Source organism: Accipiter gentilis, chromosome 29 (assembly GCF_929443795.1).
Source record: "Accipiter gentilis chromosome 29, bAccGen1.1, whole genome shotgun sequence".
Lineage (NCBI taxonomy): Eukaryota > Metazoa > Chordata > Aves > Accipitriformes > Accipitridae > Astur > Astur gentilis.
Window position 1 is genome coordinate 18,222,753 of NC_064908.1, and position 20,229 is coordinate 18,242,981.

Here is a 20,229-nt window from a genome sequence, read left to right on the forward strand (position 1 = left end):
TTGCAGTGAGACCTTTCAGTGACCCCCAAACTGAAAATAATAAGATAATATATATACAGACACACACTTACTGCTGCTTGAGAAGTGTTTGCTCAAGCTGGAGCTCCAGGGAGTACCAAGATGAAGCGGTTTTCTCTGCAGTCTTTTGATAAGGGCATGAAACAGAGAATCCAGAGGGGAAAACTACAGGGAGTTCTGGAAGCCGCCGGGTCTGTGTTCTGGCTCCAGATTTCCTCTTCCACTCACTGATGGCAGCATCAGTGCTCAACAGTAGTCATTTCAGTTAATTGCTATCTACCATTAGCTGCAGAGTACTTACAAGGGATTCAATTCCACTGCATATTTGCTAATAAATACCAAATGACAGTGAGGAAGACAGCTGTATTTAGTTGCATTTACCCTCTTATTAGCAGAGCTGAATAAGACCCCATTTCAATTCATAATGGCTCCAACAAGCTGCGTCATTGTCAGAAATTCAAATTCAAACTCCCCATTGCCTGCTTGAAAGCAAAAGTCATCCAGCACTCCCCTGTCACACAACTCCCCTAGAGCTGCACACAACTCTATTTGACCAAGGGCCACGCAGAATTACTACTCTGTGGCTTTGATCCACGGGGACGGTGAGAACTGAAGGCAGATGGGAATTATGTGCTGGTTTAGTAGCATTTTGTGAAGCAACTTATGATGCTGAACTGGTATGTGTAGAAACTTTTCAACCTAAGGACCGCAAAATATTTTGCAAAGGTGCGAGGGTAGCTATTACCCTGTTTTGCAAAAAGGAAGCTAAGATACAGCAAGACATAACTTGCTCACGGTGAGTCAGCTGTAGAGAGTGGAAAGGAACCCAGGGGCCCTGGATCCCAGCACCTCTGCCAGGTCCTCCCTTGCAAGCACCAAGGGAACCACTCAGACTAGAGCTGCTCTCTTGGGGATGAGGTGCAGCATCTTCCACCCAGGCAAGGATGCTCGCACAGCTCACGCCACCAGCTCAACATGATGCCAAACAAACACTGAAGATCTAACCCTGCCCTGAGAGCGGCCCCCAGCTCCAGGAGCTTAAGATACTCATGACCTCTAGAAACCTGCTCTACACTTGGAAGGATTGGGCTCTCAATAAATCATACACCAGTAATAATTATTTTGAATCCATGTACCAAATCTTTCCCACAAAAACAGTTTAACCCATAGCAAGAACAGAGAACACCATGAAATTTTCCTGTGTCATCTGAGGAGTGAAACCTCTAAAAGGCAATGAGTACAAATTTAAGCCTTTGTGCTCCAGAATTACTCAAATATCAAAGGATCGTGATGGGATGTAATTAGGTTGCAGCATTTGAGAAAGCTCAGATGGGATTAAGGTGCAAATGTGAATTTCATTTCATCCTGGTTAACAGTTTCACTTGATGCCCAGTTTCAAAGCACTTAAATTATAAGATGGAAATACTTTCCAGGACTAAGGAAACAATTAAGGAGATACTAATTTGAAAATTAATTCATAAAACATGTTCTGACTCCCAAATAATAAAAAAAAAAATCCACCTAACATATGAACTGATCAAGATGCCTCAGAAGAGGGACTCCACAGGAGAACTTACTTTCAAGAAAAGCAAGAATAAAACCTTCTGAAGAGCCTGGATCATAATCTCTTTGCAGGGCTCATCAGCAGGGTATAAACCCAACCACCACCTGCTATTTGTGCTAAAGGAAAACAAGTGTAGAGGTCAGCAGCACCAGCTTGCAAAATGCTCGTGCACTAATAATGCTCGTGTCTGAGGATGCTCTCTCCTTCCCAGGAGGCACCAAGGAAGATGCTCAATCTGTTCTGTCCGTAGTTTGTCTCACCCCCATACCTGCAGACAAAAGCCAAAGGTAACAGCTCTAACATCTGAAACCTTCCATGCAGAGTACCAAGCCGGCCCCTACATCAGGATGAATTTGTAGGCGTTCAGATTTTGTCACTGAGGATACTTGAAATTAATTCAGGGATTTCAGGATGAGAGAAACTTCGTGAGTTTTCCAAGAGCATTTTGCTTTCTTGTACAATGTTAGTGCCTTCAGTGAAATTAATCTATCACACTGCAATGAAACAACACTCTTGGGATGATTTCAACAGAAGTGAAGTGCTAGTTCCTTCAGTCACTTCCAGAAACCAGAGGGCAAGAGAGGACATGCGGTCTGAATGGCTTTTCATTATAACATTACTTTGGCAATTAGGCCAACACATCCTCTCAATAAAATATACGCTGTGATTTAAATCAGCAAACTACTCCTGCTACAAAATATATTGGGTTACACTTACAATACACATTAGAAAAACAAATAGTTGGCTTATCAACAGCTATACAACAAAAACAGCTGATTTATTTATAACCCATTTTATTTACGCTATTCAACTTCTACTACCCACCAAGATACAGGGGTTCACTCATGCCAAACTAGTTACTGAAAATAGCTGGATTCTTGTTTGGGTGATTATCTTTCCAAATTCAGAAGCACTGTAAATGAGACGAGAGATGTCCAGACTCGGACACCTCTTCTCTACAACCGCCCCGCGCCCACCTCCAAAGCAGGGGCTCAGCAGCCACCTCCCATGGGGCCAGCCCGGACCCCAGCCCCACCGCTCTCCCCGAAGGAGAGGGGGCCGCCTGGCCCCTCCTGTCCTCTTCATCAGAGCCAGGGACGAGTCCTCGTAGACCATAGCGGAGTTGGAACACAGCGGTGCCAGTTCAGGTTAGACGAAGTCAACGTGCAGCCTCGGACTCAAGCTATGAGACAGCTTTGACTGCCAAGGCATCACAGCCTCCCCCTAATTCCTGCCCCGGGATCCTGCCACCCCCCAGCTGCCGGCAGGGTCGAGCTCAGCTCCACAAATGCCACCAGCACAATTGTTCCAGTTGTGCTGTGTAACTGCTTCATGGGGCCTCGGGAGATTTCCTTTCCTGCACACCCAGACTACTTTGCTGAAGCCGAGTGAATGCAAGTCTTGTCTTCCCAGAAATACAAAGGCCAGAGGCCCAAGTCTTTTCTCAGTTCAAGCTGCCTGGAAACCTCTCCAACTGCAGCCCCCCCCTTCTCCTTCCTCTCTCAACCTGCCAATTGCTCCTGCCTTGGAGCGTGGACTTGCAGCAGGAAAACAACTGCATTTTGAAAAGGTGCTGCCAAGTCCCAGGAACACCAAGGACGATATTATGCTTAACCCCGGTCAGACAAAGGAAGCCACCTCTGCCTGTCCCAGCCACGCAGCCCCTTGCCCATGTCCCCTCCGCATGCGTGGCCTCGCCCCAAAATTCCCCTGCATCTGCCCAGTGCCGGCAGTCGGAGAGGCTGCACACACTGCCTCTTTTCCTACCCTCGTACCGTGCAAACCACTGACCCGCACGGCAAACGGACTGTCGTCGTGATGCAGGGTAAAAGGCAACGATGACAAAGTTCACACCACAGTTTTTCCACTGACTCCTCAGCAACCAGCAGCCAATTTGGTTCTGTTCCCTTCCTGTCTCATCTGCTTCCCTTCAGCCCCAGGCCAAGTATTTAAAGCCAAGAAAGAGAGGCCTTTGGGATCTATCTGAAAACACAGACCCCAGATCTCATGCTCCTGGGACATCCAGGCTTCGAGCCAGGGAGGTGCTGAGCGATTGCAGCTCACCAAGAGACTGCTCAGGATGCTCTGCACCAACACCCATGCTCGAAAAGGATTTGGATGTGATCTTAGCGACAGAAACAACACGAACCTTGCCCTCCTTTACTTTCCGCAGAACTCGCTGAAAAGCCATTAGCAGAAACCAAGTGATCAAGTCCAGCAAATCCAAACAAGCAACAACTCCTTTTTCAAACTTCCATTTAGTAGAGCCAGCAAAGAGGACAACATCAAGCCAAAGCATGCCAGGGAGAGCCCACGATAGTTCCTCCCTCTGTGATTACAGTCCTGTGTGCCCAAACCAGAGAAAGCCACAAAGGAAAACAGACGTGGTGGTTCTCTGAGGTTGCAAAGAGCATGTGAGCAGAGCTTGAGTCCAGGCTGGAAGTGGCACCAAACACTAGGACAGATTTTCGCTGGCAAAGCTGTAGCAGAGCAGATTGCACCATTTCTACATTGTTTTTCTGCAGCTGTCTCGTGCTCCGAGAGCTGTTAAAAGCATTGTTGCGCTCTCCCTGGAAATTTCAGGGGTGCTAAAAATTGGAAATCAGCCCACTCATGCATTTAAAAGGCTGCCTTGGCAAACAGTGTGAGAGCTCAGGTGCAGCACACTGCTGCTCTCCCTGGCTGTTGCACACCCATAGGGCACCCCTCTGGATGTTGTAAAGGTAATATTCTACATCTGTCTGAACAAACAGGAAAGAGAGGGTCCCCAAGAGCTCAGGCATCAGCCAGAGGTCCTCTGCAGCCCTTGCCAGCATCTCTAGACACAGTTTCTGCAGCTCCTCTGTGCAAACCCAGACTCAGCAGAACCGGTGCAAAGTGCTTTTGGGTTCTTCATCGCATTATGGAAAAATCTATGCGTGCCATCAGATTAATCTGCAAGCCTACAAACCAGAGCGTAGCAGGTTTCCCAGAAGGCCAGGCCATTGCCTCAAAGCAACGCAGCTCACACGCAAGGTGAGAATTATGCTCTGCTTTGCTACTCCGAGGAGAACAGACACATTGTCTAGCGCTGTGTGGCACAGTCTGTGGCGGGTGTCTGCTGCCTGTGCAGGGAAAACCCTGGAGCTCCAGCATCCTGCAAGCTGGTTTCACTTCTTCCAGAAGATTGTGTGGCTTAGTCCTCCACCGCATTCTCCCAAATTTTTAGCGCTTCTGTCCTAGTATAGCTCCACAGATAACATCTACCCTGGAAACGCTTGGCACCGCTACACTGAACGTCTGTACGAATCAAGTGCACGGAGGCAAGTCCCTGCTCCTCCCCAACACAGCACCATGTTAGGTTTTGCTCTGACACTGTGGTATTAGTGTGATGCAATCACGTGTGTAAACAGCAGGCAAGCATATATCACTGTATGAGTTCGCCACATACATCATAGCATGGTCCATCTTTGCATCTGGGAAATGGCCTCTAGTCCTGTTCTTCCATAGAAGGAATTTGTACAAACATTTTGTTTCTTGGAAAGTCTCCCTGGATACAGCAAGAATGCTACGAGTCTCCCTAATAATTTTCTCGCTGCAATCACAAAATCATGAGTTAGTCCATATAACGAGTTGCTTTTTAAGCGAATTGCAAAACTTATTATGGAAAAAAACCCCACCAAAATTATGTTCTTTTATATCTTTCTTGGAATTGAGCCTTTGGTAAAGGGAATAAAAGGATGAGGCATCAGATTTTTAAGCTTTTCTATGCCAAAAAGCCTCCTCTGTTTTCCTCACAAAGTAGGGTAAAGGCCTGCAGCACATCCAGCTCCAGCAAAATATCCCAGACTCCCTCCAAACCTTGGCAGTTCTCTCTCCCACCTGACACAACAGCTACTGTTATGCCACAGCAGACACTCTCCCATCCCTAGGACACCAGGTAAGGCTTCCAGCCCAGCTGAGAGCAGGAGCTGAGCCTCAGCCTCCCAGGCTCTTCTGCCTTCACCGTACAGAGCAGTAACCAGCCCCACGGCTGCACCACACCTATAGCCAACACCTGCTGGGTTAGAGGCAGAACCCAACACCCTTTCCAAATCAAGCTTCCTAAGGCCACATCCTTCATTGCTTTAACTTCCCATTCTTTTTTCTTTTTTTCCCCATCCTACATATTTCTTTCTCACCCTTACCTTCCTTGCTGCTGCAAATTCCCCCTTGGCACGGCAAGTATTTGTTACTGTGCACATAGAAAGGAAAAAGCCAAAAGCTTAATGTTGTATCATTTATTACATGCTTGATGGAAATGCGCAGTTAAGGAGACAGAACAAGCAGGAACGGATAGTGGAGATCTCTCCACAGACCTATTTTAGGTTTAGGTTAGCTCCTTGTTGCAACCTCAGAGGTATTGCAGTGGCTTTATAGAGAACACAGACTGCTCCGTAGCACTGAAAGAATTCACTGCTCCCCTCCTCCCTTACACTGGTGAAAGAAGGGAGGATACAGCATCTGGGTTACACACATGCCCAAATCAAGGGAGTTCATTTATCCTGACTACTGAATAATGCATGCCTTCAGAAAAAAAAATATCTCTGTTCCTGCATAGAGAGACATCATCATCTAGCAGTGAAAGAAAGACACGGCACAACGGCAGGCTGCACAGAGAAATGCGCTTCAGGAGCAGAGGCAGCAGCAACAGGGAGAACGAGAGGTGACAAGGCAGCTCCTTACCTTAACCTGTGAGGGTGGTGGGCTGTGGAAGCTGCTGACATGCAGGAACAACACTACTTCCACACAGATTTCGTGTGCTGGAGAAGCCTGCCTCTTTTAATCCAGGGCATTATGGAGTGGCTGCATTTGTGCTGTACAAACAGCATCTACGAGCCTTTCAGGAGCAGTTACATCCTCCAACACACATGGCTTTAATTGGGAATTCTTTTTTTTTTTTTCTAATTCCAGTCACACATTTTGAGCTGTTACTTTTCTCTCATCTGTGTGTGTACATAGATAGATATATTTTTACATCTCCTGTCTGCGTGCCATGTTAGCCTCAGGCAACCAGCTCCGAGAGTGGAGTGCCGTCAGCCTTGACAAATGACTCAGTTCTAGCTTGGAGCCAGGTCTGTAAAGCATCTCCTTCCTTCCCTTCCTAAGGCTGCTGTTAGCACAGCCACCCTGGCCCTGGGCAGGTGAGCTCTACCCTCTGCATGTGGGCTTGGAGCTTCACTGAGCACAGCTGGAGTCCGACCCTGCTTCAGCAAACCTGAAAGGACCCCCTGAAATCACACTGATCAGACCCTCAGCCAAGGTCCTTGGAGAAAGGGAGATTTCCATCACAGGAGAACATCGGTTTGTTCAGTGGAGGGGAGCTAAGGGCAAGGCACACAAGTTTTCTCTGCTCACTCCTCATCCTTGTGTCACTGCATATTTGGCTTTAAAACAGGGAGAGTCCTGGATGCTGGGGCCAGGACCAGTCTGGTCTCAGAGATCACAGACCACGTAACAGAGGACACCCGCTCTGCGGTGAGCCAACGTGCTCATCAGCCGTGTGGCAGGACAGAGCCGCAGCGTGTGGCCCCGGAGCTCCTTTCTGCGGACACGTGGCACGGCCAGGATACTTCTGTTGGAGGCCGGTGTCTCAGACACCCATGCAGCTCTCCCAGGCTTTCTTTTTCTGCTGCTGATCTCTCACACAACTCTCTGCAAAATGCTCACTCAACGGCATGACTGATGACAACTTTCTGCCAAAAACACTGATGCCAAAGAATGGCTTTATTGAAGGAAATGTACATTTTGCAGAGTGAGTTTTCATTTTCTTCCAGAACAGCAGAGGAAAAAGTGGGTATTTTCAACCATTTCGTCATTAACTCCTTAGACACCTGAACACGTTGTCAAAGCTCCCCGTCAAACAGGATCTCCTCGCAGAACCCATGGTGTTTGCTGGCACACTTTTGCTGTCTGCACTCCCACCAGTGCACACGAAAGCGATGAATGCAGATAACACAACGGCCTCCCCTTTTCCAGTGGCCTTACCCAGGAAAGCACCAAACCACAAACTTCAATCAACCAGCTAGTTCATGCTTGCAGTTCCCTGGATTACAGCCCTGATGGAAGCAATTGATACCAGAGCTGGCCATGGGCTGCAGCCTTAAAATTCTGGGCGTGTCACAGTGAACTCATATGTTTTATTATTTAGACCCGTGCAGGAGCTCAGACACTCAGCTGAACTCAGAGGCCAGGAAATGCCTCAAGGCACACGTGGAGTCTCACGGTTCCAGGACATTCTTCCGCATTTATATATGTAAGTCCCTGTTCACTCACCGTGAGATGTTGGCCCATGGGTTTCCCAAGCAAGCTAGTCCTTGCTAAAATCAGAAGAGCTTATTTGTCCAAAAGGGGAGAGAAACACACGTTACTTATGACGCTAGATATTTTCATTTATTTAGTCACTAGGGGGTTATTTTCCTGCCTTCATGCTGCAGAAAGCTTGGCCAGTAAACGAGTCGGATCTGATGGCCTCTGCGTTTTGCAGCAAGATACAATCCCCAGTGCCACTTTCTCAATACAAATCTTTGCAGACAGTTGCTAAAAAAGGGGCCGTTTTCTGATGCAGTATCAGCTGTGATACAATAACTTTACAGGAGTGTAGCTGGAGTGTAGTAACAACAGGACCCTCCTCAAAGCACTGGCAGCCACTGCCCATCCCAAAAGCTTCCTGCCCAACTGGAAGAATTGAAATGTGTGTTTTTCCTTTCTCCATCTTTCACCATACCCCAAAGACAAACACCGCTCAAGGCAGGGCACCCAGGAACTCCACTCAGTTATGCGATTTAACTTGCAGGCTATTTTCTGACATGGAACATTTTTCTGTGTACATCTCTCCCTTTTTAAATTAACTGCTCTCTTCTCAAAGCCTGAGAGACAGAGAACTATGCAGAGTCACAAGCGGTTAGGCACTCTAACAACTCAGGACTGTTCTCCTGCTTTCTTCAGGCCAATACTTGGCTTTAGGCTTTTCATGGTAACCAGACCCCATGGCCACCCAGGCTGCTCCTTTTCCTCTCCCAGGGCCTGTGGTTTGCAGTGTTCCCCCCACATTCGTGAGGCACACCTTGTAAATGGGCAGAGCCTGGTATTTAATTCACCAGCTGGTGACTTCCTTCTAAACAACCTTTTGCTCCCTCCCATATTAAGCAGAACAGCAGAACCATTGTAATAGCATGCAATGCAAGTGCTGTGCTGCCCTGCACGGTTCAGTAAAAGATGAAGCCAAGGTCTCCCAATTCACAATTAACCTCACCGTGACGTGGGTAAGGAAGAGCTGAAGGGAAGGAGTGGGAGTCAGAACATTCAGCTCCCAGCTTCGCCACCTATATTCTCTTTCACCCTGAACACTATACAATTTCTCACCCTTGAAAACAGGAAAAATATTTCCCAGAAAGGCTGAAATAAAATACTGATGTTTACCAAGTGCTCTGAAACCCTGGAACGGATATAACCCTTCCAGGATCCACTCAGTCTGGCGCAGCAGCGTGGGACACTAGGCAGTACTGTAATACAAACCATGAATAACAGTAATTAACAAATAGCCCCAGAGAGATGAATATTAATTGGCACTTTCCAGCTCTCCTCAGGCATGAATGGATATTCCACAGATGGAGTGCACAAAGAACAACCTCAACTCTGCAGCGTGGATCACAGGAGAACTTGCCCCACAGCTAATTTGCGCTCAAGCTGCTCCAAGCCAGATCATAGGAAACTGTAGCAGTTTACACCAAAGTGCCCGGGGAGGTACCCGCCAGCAAGCTCTTGCGTGCTGTATGGGGCAAATGCTCAGAAAAGGCACCTGCTGGGATACCCACCAAAGAACAAATACAGCCCTGTAGTCTGCATAATCGCAGGAGCATCAAGAAAGTCATGGAAACATATAATCTAGCAAAGCCATCTGGCACAGCAAATCCCTCCGTTCTACCCATAAATACACTCAGCTGTGCAGCTTTTTTAATCAAGGCATGGAGAAACTCCACCACACACACATGGACCATTCGCCTGTCCCAGTGGTGTGCTGGAGCTTCCCCTCGGGAACTCAACGCAACCATTAATTATTTATTGCCATAACACTTGCAAGCCCCAGGGCAAAGCTGGTCTCCTTGGGCCGAGTCTGCCACAATCCTATAGCAGAAGTCATTCCTCCACAGGCTAGACAGGGCAAGCAAGCATGAGCAAGGCTGCAAATCAAATAACTTGCCCCAGGTCTCATCATGGATCAGCAGACAGACCTGTGTCCACAGCAAGCTCTGCACAGCATCCATTAAAGGGGCTCAGAAGGGGCAGCGCTTCACTTTTGCACGAGCCATCTCGGTCCGCTCCCTGGCAGACAAGAGCGTGGGAGGGAAATGGAACTGGATCCCCAGGGCAGGGAAGGAGCCCTGTCGCATGGCACATGTTCAAAGCTGCTTCCCAGGAGCATCACGCAGCCATCATTTTCTGCAGCTCAGTGACCAAACCGCATATATCAACTGATAGCCCGAAGTTTTATCCATACTTTTTTTTTTAAAGCAGCTTCCAAGACAAAACATCTGCTCTCAGGTGGAGCCAGGGCTCAACATGAAATGGCTTCTACACTGAGTTACATTATACTAATAACATGGGTGTTTTCCCCATTTTAAAACCATTTTCTTAATCTTTCTCCTGCAGCATCTGGAAGAAGGATGCATTAGCCCCAAACTCCCAGAGAAGAGCCCCTCTGGCTGCTCCAGAGGGTGTAAATGCAAAGGGTAACAGAAGAGCATGAAGGGAAACAAGACGATCCATTAGTCTTCATTCAAAATTCCTTCAGGTTTAGCAGCTGCACAGAGCTACCGACTCACAGCAGAAGTGAAGCTTCTGTAGATGTATCACTTCTAATCTCAAAGTCAGAAAGGAAAGGCCTGTGGTCCCAGTGCCTGTCATCCTTGGGCAAAATCTTCTTGGTGAAAAAAAACCTGGGAATAGCAGAAGATTTTTCAACTATTTATTTCTACCCTGAAGGTAGCGATCAGATAGTAGCACTGCCTTTCAAGTAATTCATTCAGGGTTTGTGTTGCTGCTCCAATACCTAGGGCCTTGCAGAGGGATCTTTTTATAGCTTCCACTGAAATAAGGAAGAGCCACCAGCTATCAATGAGATGCTTCAGCACGTGCTTGTTCCCCCCTTTCCCAGGCTTTAGCGGGACAGGGATCAGTCAGGCACTTGCAGGCTCAGGCCATTACGCTGCTTTGGCTGCCCACTTTGAAGGCTCTCAGTCCAATGCCTCAGATTCAATTCTAAAAAGCCTGTATTTGCTCCACTCCTGGTGGGAGCAGAGGCCACAGCTATCGCCCTTACCAGCCCTGCCATTTTATCCTGGGAGAAGTTAGTTAAGTCAGTTAAATACAGGGTTGTGCTGCAAATTGCTCATTTAATATTGCCCTTGAAACTGCACTGTAATAATAAATTTTCACTTCCTTCCCTAGGTAGTTGCATAACATTGCTGGACATTGTTTTGAGCGCTGCTGCTGCTGCGCTCCAAGCCAAAGGCAGCTGGCATCCCTTTCCCCTTCTCCTCACCAAGCACTGGTAGGACTGTTACCGTTCTGGTTGTGGGTTTTGGTTTTTTTGGTTTGGTTTGGGTTTTTTGTTTGTTTGTTTTTTACACTCCATCAGCTTACTACATTGAACAACAGACAGACATGACTGAATGCAAGTAGCCTTCCAACAAATTATTCCTACTTTTTTCAGCTTTCAGTGGGAAAAAAAATATCCCATTTATACCAGTTAAATCTAAGTCAGTTAGAAAGTCAGATCTGTCAACCAACATTTAATTAAAAGTCTCTTTAGGAATGGAGCAGCTCAGTCAATGGAAAGCTTTCCCACTGACAATATAAATAGCCCAGGCCCAGAATTCAACAGCCCCACTTTGTGGTCAGGCTACACAGCCTGCGTGCCCAGACGGAGGAGGAATTTTTGTTTCATGGCTTTGTTTGGCATGTTTTTTTATAACAGGGAAGTGGCTTTGAATTTTGGAAGCTGGGCTGGCTGATCAAAGCGATACACAGAGCAGGACTGGAAAGGGTGAAACTAGGTATACTTGAGCAGCAATTTGGAGATAAAATTGCTTTTAAAGCAGAACAGCATCAAGAGTTAAATAAGATGCATCCCTCCACTTCAGGAAACTTGCTGCCGGTGGCTTCTTGCAGCATAAGACCTGACAGAGTTCTAACCTGGTCTTCAAGCAAGGCTGAATGCAAGTTTGGACATCACCTGAAGTACAAAAAAACCAAGAGAGCAAAAAAGCAACCACACCAGCACAAAAACTCTGGTGACAGAAGGCCTGATCTGTGGGAGAGGAGGCAAGACAGCACAGAGTAGCCAGCAGGGCTGGAACACGAGAGTCCGGGCAGATGATGCTTGAGACGTACCAGTACTTGCTCTAGGGAGAGCACAAACTGCACGTGGTTGTCGCTATAATAAAATTGTGCCCTGGGGACACATTAAAACAGCATGGATGCAGGAAGCCATAGGACAAGCTAGGAAGTCATCGGTTGTGCAGGGGACCCAGGGTATAAGCCAGGGTCACCTCAGATCCACCTCGGGGCAGGTGGCAGCTGGGTGGTCCTGCAGAGCTGCAAGGGAAAGTCTCCCCTGTGCCAGGACTGCCATCTCCCCGCTGCCTTTCCTCTGGGCTTGCTCAAGCTTCAAGCGTACCTCCAGCTGAAAGCACCAGCAACATCCCAAGCATAAGGGCCAGCTCAGTGCAGGGAACCAGGAGCGGGAATGTCACCCCCCAGGGCAGTCCAGGCTTCAGGATTGGAGACCTCTTGTTCTAATGGGAACACACAGACACTACTGGTTTGAATCCAGGCAGGATCTTCCATCCTGGTGAGCTTCATTTAAAAAAACCAAAGTAATTTTATTAGTCTCAGTCCATAAAATAATCCCTTCCTATCTGCACAGTGTACTGCAGATGTTTCCCTCCAAGCCTGCAGGCCTTGAGCAGTGGGGAAAGAAACTGATTCTCCAGCCTTTTACCAACATATCCAATTTTAAGCCTTCCTGCTGCTGGCCATGATTTTGCTTATCCTCAAGGCATACACCAAGGCAAGGCTTTTCCCTGTGGTTTATGTAATGTAACAGGAATAAATCCAACGTCTGGGACACTCTCATCGCTGAACTGGAGAAGGGGAATGCCGGCTGAGCTATGCTGCCCGTTCCCATCTCCTTCACCCAGGTATTTCTAGTCTCCCATCACCTCCCAAGTCTCTGCTATCATCACCAGAGCAGTCATGGTTCAGCTGCATTCAGCTGAAGAGAGGAATGGTCACAAAGGAATTTTAAAGTCACTCTTCTACAACAAATCAATATCTCAGCCTTCATAAAGAGTTTTCATCCTTTGGTATAATAGGCACTGCTCCCCTAACTTTGAAAATAAAAGGCAGCAGATCCCTAATTACCTATATCCAGCAGGAAAAAGAAATTAATTACACACAAGATTTTCATGTGGCATAAGCAAGTCATGCTGCAGACATCAGGAAAAGCTCTGACAAGACCAGGATCCAGCTGGAGCCAGAATGGGACCCACCACCCACGGAGGCAACTGCATTGCAACACTTGCTCACCATGATCCAGTTCTAAGAGGTCCTTGTTACCACCACAAACCCCAAGGACTTTCTCTGTCCTTAAGACTGCCCCAGCCAGTCCCCACCAATCTCCTGGTTATAGGAACCCTTTCCAGACAGCGTCCCTTCTCCCTTGTTAGCCGTGAGCTCTTTCAGATACATTCCCAGGAGGGAGGCATCTGACGACTAATGCAACAGCTAGCAAAAGGCGTCTCAGTAGCTAGAGTGGCTCACTCGTGCTTCACAGACCACATCCCAGCCTGGAAGGGTAAAAGGTTGCCTCTCTTCCAGACCCAGCTCTCCGCTCAGTTAGGCCCTGGGGCGACCAAAGACCAAACATTTCATCTCACAGGGAACTGGCTTCAAGGGGTGCCCCCAGGCCACACACACACGAGTCACATAAGCTTATTTGACTTCAGTTGACACACTAGTAAACAGCACATAACCCACGAACACGTGGCCAACGCACAAAGTTCTCTTTCTAGCCTGCTTGGCACAAATGCCTCGTACAATGTGCAGTATTTTGGGATAAAGAGTCCAGAGGGACAGCTCTTACCCGAGGAGCATGAGGCACAACAAGCAGGAGGTCTGGCATAACTTGAGGCAGCGAAGTGCAAGTCAGCACAGGGAAAAAGCAGTGTATCATCTCAGCTTGATTTACATGTGCATATACAAGTCAAATTAACACCCTGAAGACAACAATTGTTTGTATTGCAGCAGCACCTAGAGGTCAGAAGCAAGATGAAGATCATGCTGTGCTAGGCACTGTACAGGTACAAGGCACATCCCTTACGCATTTAACATCAGGCACCAAAGGGAGAAGGGAAAAGAGAGCTTCTCTCCCCGCATCCCACAAGGTCAAACACAGAAGAACCAAAAAGGATGCCCAAGGTCCCAGGGAAACCTGCAACAAAACCAGACACTGATTCCCAGTCTAAGGTCTGACCCGCAAGGGTCCTTCTCCCTGCTGCGGCGGAGCCTAAATGTTCTGCTCCGCTCTGCGTTGGGATGACCACATTACTCGCAAATGCTGAAACTACAAGCGAGTTGTTCAAAATGTCCTAAAAACAGATGTCAACAAAACCAATACTGCATGCTAAGCTATCATGTAATTTTTTTGCTCAGGCCACCTATTATGCAGCACAGCTATTACAGAAATGTTTGTCCCATTTTTCACATCCTTCTGCCTAATGGAGACTGACTCCGTAGGCCTACCAAAAAAATTTGTCATCTTTTAGTAACCTCTAAAACAGTATTCTCCAACATAATAATCATGCAATTTCAAGTTTGATCTATGGAGTAGAGACAAAAAAAGCATCATTCCCAGCTTTCTGGTGGCGCAGAACACCACTTTTTCACTGCAATGCCAACTAGCCCCCACTTTGCAAACCTGCCCATCCAGGACAGACCACCTTCTGCCACAGCACTCATGAAGCTGTCATTTTCAGCAGGAAATTCCTTACCTGGACACAAGAAGAGGACAGCTGTTGCAATTTGGAGCATCAGAATAAGGCGACAGAGGAAATCTGCCAGGAAGTCAAAGATACAAACAGCCAGTAAAATAGCCTGCAAGCTCAAACAGGTTAAAAATCACATAAACATTATATTTTCTATGCAGATCCTGCTTACACGACAGATGTCATCCCCACCAACTTCAAGTATTTTTATAAGACAAAGATGTACAAGTAGCGTACTTTCAACCCATCCATCAAGACCTACCCTAGGCATCGGCACCCCAGCCAGTTCCGTGAGCTCCTTGCTCGCGCTGCCGCCCGCTCAGCCTGGCTGCTCGGCACACGGCGAAGCGCTGCTCGCTCGGACGCGCACGCAGCCAGACCAACTGCGGAGCAGCCTCTGGGCTGCTCACGGCATGGTAGCACCAGCCAGGCACTCAGCTGGCTACTTGGGCAAGGTGCGCTCCCTCTTCTGAACTCTGCCACCACCTCGGCTATTTCTAGGGTCTGCAATAGCTGCTACCGCAGTAGTTCAGAGGTATCTTCAGCAAGTTCAAAGGGTTCCCTTCATCTGAGCCCCTTCCCAGTTCCACAGAACAAGCTAATCGCACTCTGCCATCGTCCTGCGAGCCAACAACTCTCCAACCCTCAGGCTCAGAGGATTTGTAACAAGGCACAAAGCTGTGTCACCAGGTTGCTGCTCAAATCCAGCCCAAGTTAATACAGAGTCAGTAGCTGTCACCAGGCGGCTTATTCACTTGAGCATTCAGTAAAATTCCCAATGAACACCAAAACTAGCACTGCTGGGATGATGCTGATTTTTCATTTCTGAGACAGATACAAAATATTTACCTTCTTTCTAAGAGGTGGCATTTAATTGTATCTTAAAAGAAAGCAATATGTAACTTTTTTTTCCTTTTCCTTTTGAATGAACAAGTTTTGAAAGTTTACAAGTACTAGCAGCTGGAAAACAATCAGAATATTTCATGGTGCTGTGATCCCTTGGATACATGCAAAATGAACAGGAACCATTCCAGAGGAAGGTCCACCCCGGTGGTGGACTTTCTTCCCAATTTGCTTAGCAAACACCAGTTTATTCTGCTGTAACCCCCATGCTGAGTTATGCCCTCTCTCGCTGCCTTCCTTGTCCAAAGGCCAACAATTCTTCCAGCTCAGTTTTCCAATCAGAATAGGAGAAAGTTGCCTTCTCTAGAAAGATTCGTAGTGCTCAGAAAGAGCACTCCAATTGCCTGACAGGCATTCAGGTCAGGTACCCACTGTAGTGGCACTAATGAGCGAGATGGAGACTGTTTATGACACAATCAAGAGAAGTTAGTAAACATTACAAAAGCCAACAGCTCTATTGAAAATATGTAGCACCGCAAGAGAACACGGAACAAGGGAAGGGAAAGGGAGGCTCAGAAGGGAGGAACAAAACATGCTTTTAATCTGAGTTTTCATGTCAGATTTATACATTTCTGGTCTGATTGCAGCATTATCTAACATTCTTTCTGTGCGGGATCAATAATGTCTCCGAGATGTCAGTGCAGTACAGCGATGGTTTCCCCAGAACATGCTCATGCCTCACACTCCCAGACCTCGAAATCTCCAGAGTAGCCTTTTAAAAGCAAAGGGGCAAATTTAGTGGGGCTCTCTGAACACTTGCAGACTTGTCCCCAGCATGAGCTTGACATACTCTCAGGAACCATGGTCCAGGGGAATCATTCGGTGGGCTTGCTGCTTCCTACGCAGTCAAGGTCAGCCAGCCAGCACAAAAAGGCAAGTGAGACTATCTGCAGCAGCAGAGAAGAGCAGGCACCTGCTGCAAGCAGGTATTTCACAGCTCCCACAGCCCGGATTCTGTCCAACAGAAGTCCTCAGAGGTTACACGCAGCTGCGTTGGATGCACTTAAATTAGTACCAGATCAAAACCCCATGGAAGGCAAAGCATTAGCTCAGGCTCACATAATACTTGCTCAACTCAAGTTTGCAGAGCACTATCACAGAGCTCGATGTTTCCAACAAGCCCCACCAGAGATCGAACGGTCAATACCAGGAGCTGGCCACCACAGACGTGCCAGCCCTGTAGAGTCACAACTGCTCAGCTGCTTCCAAAGCCCTGTACTTCCAACAAGTCTCCCTTGAGACTAATAGTTCTGCTGTAGCAACAGCAATGAAATAAATGGCATCAGAAAGGTCAGCAAGACTGGGCGCAAAGAGTTGCACAGGACCTCTTTTGCAAAAATGCATACGGTGTATTATTGCTGTAGCAGAGATCCTCCCAACTTTGGTCTCTAAACAGAAGAGTTTGGCCCAGTCAGCAACAGATTGTCTGCTGTGAGCACAACAACAGAACAGATGCCTTTGTTTAGGATAGGCAGAATTCAGGGAAATACCAAGGGATGTAGTAAAATGAACAAATACTTTCATTTCTTTGTGGCACGCTTCCTTCCACCCCATCCCTCTTCCTAGAAGGACTATACCTCCCCCAGCCGCCCAGATAAGGGGTCTGGCACTCCCTGCCCACACAGGCACCTTCTGCAGTTCTTACACTGGAGTTAGTGCTCCCAGGCAAAGAAAAAACACACAGAGAAAGACTTTGATACCAGTCATTATGGCTTTACCACCCGAACAGTCACCGGAGGTTCCACCTATCACCCCAGACATGTCTGCAGGATGGAGTTGAGAGTCATTTACTTCAAGCTAGAAGTTTCTACACTGTGATAGAAGAGAAGTTAAGGAAGAAACTCTTAAGTTATAACTCCAGTTAACAGTGCAGTAAAGACATAGAGGCTCCATCGACATGCACTTTCCAGGCCTGCAGAGCACTGCAGGGAGTTTTAACACCACATGCCCCGCCAGAGCCACCCGGAGACGGAGCCACAGGAGAGGCGTTTCCCGTTGCTCTTCTACTCTCCCTTCACTAAAGAACTGGTAGCAGTGTTTACTGTGCTGGACAGGCACACATTAGGGGTATGCAGCCCCCCCAATAGGATTTCCTTCACAAAAGTGACCAAAGTCTATTCCCCAAAAAGTTTTCAAGAAAAACAAAAGAGAAGAAAAAGATCCAGTCTGATTACAAGCCAGTTTTTCTCCACAGCTCTAGCTCCACCAGAGTAAGCAGACCAATGGTTTTAACTCTTCATTCTCTTTTCATTTTCCCAGGAGTTGCTATATAATACATCAAACCCAAGAAACACCTGCTGTCCTAATGAACCAATACTCATTCAACCAGACAACCCACTAGTTGCTGTGCTAACGGTTGCAAAGCATGCAAAGAGAATTGATGAAAAGCTACTATATTGCATATACTTCAAGCATTCCCCCCCCAGCCCAGATACTGCATTACCTCCACTTCTGACTGCTAGAGGAGAAATAAAACACGATGAGGATGAACAGCATAAACAACAACGCTCCAAGCAATGCTGTGAGGCCTCAAATTTACTCCAGTTTGGACTTTTTTGGGATCTAAATAAAAGGAATGGGCGAGATACGGTATTTTCACAAACGCTAGACAGCCTGAAGCTTTTTTTTTTTTTTTTTTTTTTTTCCCCAGCCTCGTGTGAATTTCCGTAGCGCCCAATTTTAAAGCTGAGACTCAAAGACTCTGCAGTGCGACCGAGAGCCTCCTATCGCAAATGCCCAGCGCGGACCAGGTTTCAGCATCACCCTCACGAACAGAAAGAGCCGATCGCTCCGGGTTAGCGCCAAAGAAAAACCACAATTTCCCCTCTCGGCAACCTCAGCACCCCAACCGCCCCCACGACACGAAGCAAAGAGCTGCCCCACGGAGGAAAACACCTCGTCCTTCCCCCCCTCCGTCTCCTCTAACTCTCACCGGGTTCCCCCCCCCCCAAGCGTGCAACAGCTTCTCACTTCCCACGGATGAGCGCTCCCTTCCCGCAAAACCCACGGCCGCCCACCCTCCCCGGCGGGGGGCTCTGCCCACGGGTGCAGCTCCGCGGCCGGGTTCTCCCCCGGGGCCGGGTTCTCTCTCTCCCCTCCCCGGGGCTCCTCTCACCTCGAATAGAGCCGGCGGGCGGCGGAGCCCGGGCTGTCCCCTCCGGGCAGACCCGCCATGGAGCGCCGGGCTCCCCGCGAACCGAACCGAACCGCCCGCCGCGGAGGCGGAGGCAGGCGCGGCCGCAGCCCCGGCCCCGGAGTATGGCAGCGGCGGGAAGTGATGCACCGAACCGAGAAAACTCACGGGCAAGGCCCCTCCTCCGGCTGATGTCAGCCCCGCGGCGGGCAGCGGCCCTTCCTCCTCCTCCTCCTCCTCCTCCGCCCCGGCTCCGCCGTGCTCGGCGCTGCCGCCCGCCCCGCGGTGGGACGGGGAGAACGGGGCTGAGCCGGCTCCGGGCAAAGGGGAACCCGCCGCCCCGGGGGGAACCCACCGCCCCGGGGGAACCCACCGCCCCGGGGGGAACCCCCTCGCCATCGCTCCCCGTCTCCAGGCGAGACACCGCGCAGGGGCGTCGCGGCAGCCCTTGGCAGCAGGGTGGGCTGTGGGGCACCGCTTCTCGCACCCCCGTATTTAACAACACCTCGTAGCACCTCAGCACTTACCCTCAGAGCTACTGCAGCAGGGGGAGGATAGAGCTACAGCGGTCCCATACGCACAGGCTCCCTACCCGCACGTTAGCGCAAAAGGAGGGTGGCACAGCGTTACTGATTTCTGACCCACTCCGCCACTTAATTCCGTGATGAGAAGTCCCTGGTTTCGCTTAGCCTGAGGTCTTTCGTCCTCAGAGTAAACGCCTGCACCTGGAGGCAGTTAGGATGAGGGGCAGAGAGCGGGACCTGGCACAGCCGTGTCCACCTCACCCCGGTCAGAAGGGGCGGCCATGCCACAGAGGCCCATGCCCTCCCAGTAAGTCAGCACGAGCAGACTTAACCACAAAGCAAAGTCTGGCTGCTATCTTTGGTGGTGAGGAATCCATCAGGAAAAGGGATGTTTCCCTCCCAGCCCACAGCAACTTGCTTTCTGGGTTAATAGTGTTCTGTTGAACCTTGGGGCCTTTACTGTTTACCGTCAACCAAATGTCTCAGGCTGGATGCAGGTCATCTGCACATGCTGCATCCAGCTCCCTCTGTTTTTCAATGCTTGAGATGCTCCTGTAAAAGTTAGTGAGCTGGTCACTCAGCAGAGGCCTGACTGTAAATTAATGTCACCTAGCCAGCAACACCAAATTAAACATCATTACTGTCACAGATAGCCCAAAGAAGTGCAGGTATAAATTGTGGCTGTCAGCAGATTCTAGCAGTTTGCTCTGCAGACGCAAGAACCCTGTGGTCAGGGGGAATCCAGAGCCATGCCCTACTTACTGGACTGTTTCACGCTGGAGAACCTGCACAAAAGCCTCTCTCAAGAGCAAGCAGAAATCCTGCTCAGGAAAAAACATCATCAATAACACCCCGCTAGCAAACCACAAAAGCCTCTTTCCCAAGAGCTAATTGATTGGGCATTTAAATTCAAAACTAAAACCCATAAACAAACCTGTATCTGGGTCTTAGCTTAGGAATAGTCACAATTCTGTAGGCAAACCACGGCAGAGAAAGCTGAAACCATCCTGCCGAGAGCTG

General features: G+C 48.6%; 1 protein-coding gene across 1 annotated transcript in view; it reads right to left on the reverse strand.

The window, feature by feature from the left end:
- The window catches only part of GPSM1 (G protein signaling modulator 1), an 82,887-nt gene extending 64,084 nt beyond the window's left edge, over positions 1–18,803 (reverse strand). The window contains exon 1 of the mRNA XM_049831968.1: positions 18,668–18,803. Within this exon, the coding sequence (XP_049687925.1) occupies positions 18,668–18,726 (59 nt within the window). The 5' untranslated portion in view covers positions 18,727–18,803. The remainder of the gene's footprint in view (positions 1–18,667) is intronic.
- Positions 18,804–20,229: the final 1,426 nt, after the last annotated feature.